A 4,764-nucleotide genomic window follows, 5' to 3' on the forward strand; every position below is an offset into this window, starting at 1 on the left:
TTTTTTTTTTTTTTTTTTTTTTTTTGAGACAGAGTCTCACTCTGTTGCCCAGGCTGGAGTGCAGTGGATTACAGGCATGAACCACCATGCCTGGCTGAAAAAAATATTAATACTAATTTTTTTATTTGGAGAATATGGCCACTGTAAAGTCTTTTTACTCAGTGATCAGTTATTCCACTTTGCATATAAATTTTATCTTTGTACGCCGGGTGTGGTGGCTCACCTCTGTAATCCCAGCACTTTGGGAGGCCAAGGCAGGTGGATCCCTTAAGGTCAGGAATTCGAGACCAGCCTGGCCAACATGGTGAAACCCCGTCTCTACTAAAAATACAAAAATTAGCTGGGTGTGGTGGCATTTGTCTGTAATCTTAGCTACTTGGGAGGCAGGGAGAATTGCTTGAACTTGGAGGTGGAGGCTGTAGTGAGCCGAGATCGCACCACTAAACTCCAGCCTGGTCAACAGAGTGAGACCCTGTCTCAAAAAATAAAATAAATTTCATCTTTGCCACACATTGAAATTGCCAGCTGTGTATCAGTGTATATCTAAATTAAAGTTTTATTTATTTTTAATGTTACTCAAGCAAAAAACTATGAATGGCATTTTAGATTGACAATATTTAGCTTTTTCTGAGCAACTGGATGTGATTTATACAGGAAAAAAGGGATAAACATAAGTTTTCTTTAAGGTCTTTGTTCTCAATGACTGATACTAAAATAAACTTTTTGTAGTCTTGGACAGTAAAGCACCAAAACCAGAAGACATTGATGAGGAGGATGATGATGTTCCAGGTAAGTGACATTTCCTTAGACTTAAGATTTTAAGCATCCTGTTTATCTCCTTTCAGTCACTGCATAGATGACTTTTAGGTTTGTGTTGATTGTAAGTTCATGAATTTAAATTGATTCACAATAATATGGATAGGATCCAATGTAAAACAATGCAAGCCCCCACCTTAGAATCAGAAATTGTCACACAAAGCTCTGCTGCCTGGATTTATTAAATTGAAATCACTGTGATTATAAATCTGCATAGCTATTGTTATAACATTTCTGTGTGAATTATAATTGACATATGAATTCACCTCAGTAGTTTGCATAGACAAAAAAAGATGAACATTTCCTTAGGATTACTGTCCTAAGCAGATAATTAAGTCATTGTTAGTAAAATGCCACCAGTTCATTTCTGCCTCCTTATGTTTTCAGGCTAATTCTAGTTGTACTAATTTTATTTTTATTAGGGTTAGAAGTTAGGTGTTCCATTTACCTCTTTCTCCTTTTTTGTATTCTTTGATTCATATGCTTTGTTTTTCTTTTTCAGATCTTGTAGAAAATTTTGATGAGGCATCAAAGAATGAAGCTAACTAAAAGTTTGGTTTTTGGAAGCTGGCATGGACTAGATTTAACAAATCAGCTATGTGGTTCCAAAGTTTTACAGACACAGAGAACATCACCTGTTACTAGTTCAGTAATATAAATATTTTGTATATTAATAATGCTGTTTGTTCAGCATTTTTCGGTCATTTGATTTTGCATTTTGCACTTCCTCCCAGGATATTTTTTTGGTCAAAATATGAAGTATTGGTGCAGTTTGAGGGTGTTTTGTTTTTTTGATTCCTGGTTTTTTTGTTTTTTGTTTGGGGTATTTTTGGTGTATGTATGTTTATGTATGTGTGTGGGTATGTGTGTATACAGTGGAGAGCAAATTGGAAAACAGTTCTATTTATCCTCCTCCCTCCCCAGTAGAAATAAAAAAAAATCTTTACATTTGTTACTTTTCTTTTCCCCCATAAGGCACAGAATTAATGGAAATTGAGTGTCTTGGATTTCAGATCTGAAGAGATTTTTACCATTAGTGGTTTGATTTTAATTTGCTTGGTTAACTATCATATTTTTCATATACTTCTGTGGGTTTAAAATGTCTTGGAGGTATTTTGCCACTGGCTTCATGCTGGAGTAATGGGTAACATATCTTTGGTATGGTTACCTTAGATTCACTTACCTAGTCAGACCCAGAAGAACTTCTCTTACTAGCTTGCTTCCTAAATGCCTTTTTCCCTCTCCTTTTGGTCTCCAAATGGCCTGGTCAGCTTTTGGTAATATTCTTCCTCATCTTCCACCGAGCTTGAGAAGGATGTTCTCCATATAGAGTTAAGCGAGTGCCTAATCCCTCCTTTTGTAAGATTTTGTTCCCTCATCTTGAGGAACAACAACTTCATCTTCAACTTTTTATTTCCCCCCAATTTTACAGTTCGGTAGATTTCAAACTGGAATAGCTAGCATGTGCTTGCTAAATAATTTTATGCCAGCCTTATCCTGTATCCTAGCTGTTCTTAATAGCAGGTACAAAAATGCCTCTTTTTCAGCAAGGTTGAAATTGGGAATGTCCTTTTGAATCAGAAGAAAATAGGCCATAGACTCATCCCCCAGCACAAATGGGCATTCTATGAAATGGTACTGGCCCTAGGAGGATTTCCTCAACCACTCTCCTACTCTTGGCCTTGAACCTACCTCTGGGTTGGATCTTACTATTGTAGCTGCTCACTATACCCTCCTGCATGCTTAGAATAATGCTTTGGGGGGAGCACTGGTAAAACACAGTATTTATTTTTTTACCTCCTTTAAGAGGACTTGGAGGTAAGTTGCATTCATTCACTCAAGTTTCACTCTTGCTGTCTAATAGAAGCTTACGTTTTGCTATATCAGCATTTGTTACAGCAAATATTTAAGGATAAAGTTTAGAAAATATATCATTTCCTGGCCCATCATCAAACTAATACAGCTTAACCTTGCAGCTACCAACTTTTGTGTCAAGCTGGATATCTTTATTTGATATCTAAGGTGCAAGACCAACAATATATTAAGAGATCTATAGACATGAAGGCAAAGCTCTTGTATTTTTTTTCATCCAAACACCTCAATTTATTTTATAAATTTGTTCATTTTTCCTGTTATGTTTTATATAATATATGGACTAAACAAAATAAAATAACAGTACAAAAGAGGAGACTATTTCCTCTTGTGCTTTTCTTGATGTTGTGTACAGAATTTCCTTTTATATTATTCCTCTACTCTCCACCTGTAAATGAATGTTGGTGCAGTAATTGTTTGAAATAATGCCTCATCCAGTGTTAGATCAGTAGCTCTACATGATCTATACAGTCCAGAATTCTTTCTCTAATTGTCCCAAAGGGGGACATTGTGGAGGCAGAGTTGGGGGACCACTTCTAGTGGTTAGGGACGGATAAATAATAGGCAGTATAGCGCATGAAAGAAAACACACACTTGGAAGCCAGAGACTTGTGTCCTAGTCAAAATTCTGGCATTAATTATGTGACCTTGGACAGGCCTTCTAACTACTCTGAAATTTATCAGTCAAAATAAGATGTTTCTTTTTTTTTTTTTTTTTTTTTTTTTTAAGACAAGGATTTGCTCTTGTTGCCCAGGCTGGAATGCAGTGTTGCAGTCTTGGCTGACTGCAACCTCCACCTCCCAGATTCAAGTGATTCTCAGCCTCCAGAGTAGCTGGGAATTTTTTTTTTTTTTTTTTAAAGTAAAAATGGGGTTTTATCATGTTGCCCCAGGCTGGTCTTGAACTCCTGACCTCAGGTGATCCATTTGCCTCAGCCTCCCAAAGTGCTAGGATTACAGGCGTGAGCCACTGCGCCCAGCCCAAATGAGATGTTTCTAAATCTAAAGTTTCGTCTGCTTCTGCATTTCTGTGGATCTCATTTGAAATTTTTCAAGGAAGGGATTTTATCGTCTGTTCAGAGATGGCTTTATTTTTATTAATACCCATAAAACGTTTGTGTATTTGCTTCTTCCTCTTTCTCCTTTTGATCACATTTTAGCTGCTCATCTAGAGGATCTCTGGCCAGTATTCCTTTTTATTGTATTGATAACAATTCTTAATGGCTGGCCTCTCTTGTGTACAATGAGCCAATATTCTTTTTTGTTCTATATTTTTGTATCTTCCCCTTTCCTGAATAAAGCATGTTTAGAGTCTCAAAGAAATCCTCTCCACAAAGACATGTTCCCCCCTCCAGTGTGGATAGACACAGGGTAAGAGTTTGGATGAAACTTTTGTAAATAGTAGTGTTCTTGGCATAAATATGAATTAAATAGTTTTTTTATATTTAAAGAACTAGTTAAATATGTGCTTCTTACTAAGGTTAGGTATTTTTTGTCAAGATAACAACGATAAAAGCATTTTGTGGGAGAAATTGACCTTAAAATTTCGGGATAATTCAAGAAATGTCTGCAGAAAATTGATTTATGATCTTAATTTTTGTATTAGTCCTTTGAGGTTTTTTGTTTGTTTGTTTTTTGTAAAGCTCCTCATCTGTTTTGGACAAGTCCAAAGTAAATGGTTGGGCTCTTATATCTGTTTTACCCTTATTTTTCCTATTAAGTAATGGTTTAAGAATATATCAAGCACCGTAATTTGTTGTTAAGTAGCTAGTGCTTACAGGATTCCATTAAATTCACTTTAATAAGTCTATGAAGTTCTTATGAAAAACTTGTATCAGGGATGTGTTTGATTTGTTTCTTTGTTTAATTCAGTGTTTAACCCTAGGTATGCTATATACCCATAAATAAGATACCGTTGTAAGAGATAGTATGGTTTGGTAGGAAAAGCACAAGTTTTTAGATAGAGATCAATTCTGCTATCTACCATTATGTTGTAACCTTTCTGACAGGGCTGCTGTCGTGCACGACTTTGGGAGCCATCATTTATTTTTGTGGTGTTCCAGAAGGTGTCATTTT

The 4,764-nt window shown here is 36.0% G+C and overlaps 1 protein-coding gene across 4 annotated transcripts in view; it reads left to right on the plus strand.

The window, feature by feature from the left end:
* The window catches only part of BTF3L4 (basic transcription factor 3 like 4), a 35,559-nt gene extending 31,415 nt beyond the window's left edge, over positions 1-4,144 (plus strand). For 2 of the 4 annotated variants that reach the window (XM_025376934.1, XM_025376940.1), the window contains exons 5-6: positions 730-789; positions 1,319-3,006. In XM_025376934.1, coding sequence (XP_025232719.1) covers positions 730-789; positions 1,319-1,365 — 107 coding nt within the window. In that variant the 3' untranslated portion in view covers positions 1,366-3,006. Of the gene's footprint in view, positions 1-729; positions 790-1,318 lie in introns of all 4 variants that reach the window. The other 2 variants (XM_025376948.1, XM_025376957.1) reach the window with 2 other exon arrangements.
* The last annotated feature ends 620 nt before the right edge of the window (positions 4,145-4,764 follow it).

The sequence above is a fragment of the Theropithecus gelada genome, chromosome 1 (assembly GCF_003255815.1).
Source record: "Theropithecus gelada isolate Dixy chromosome 1, Tgel_1.0, whole genome shotgun sequence".
Taxonomy (NCBI): domain Eukaryota; kingdom Metazoa; phylum Chordata; class Mammalia; order Primates; family Cercopithecidae; genus Theropithecus; species Theropithecus gelada.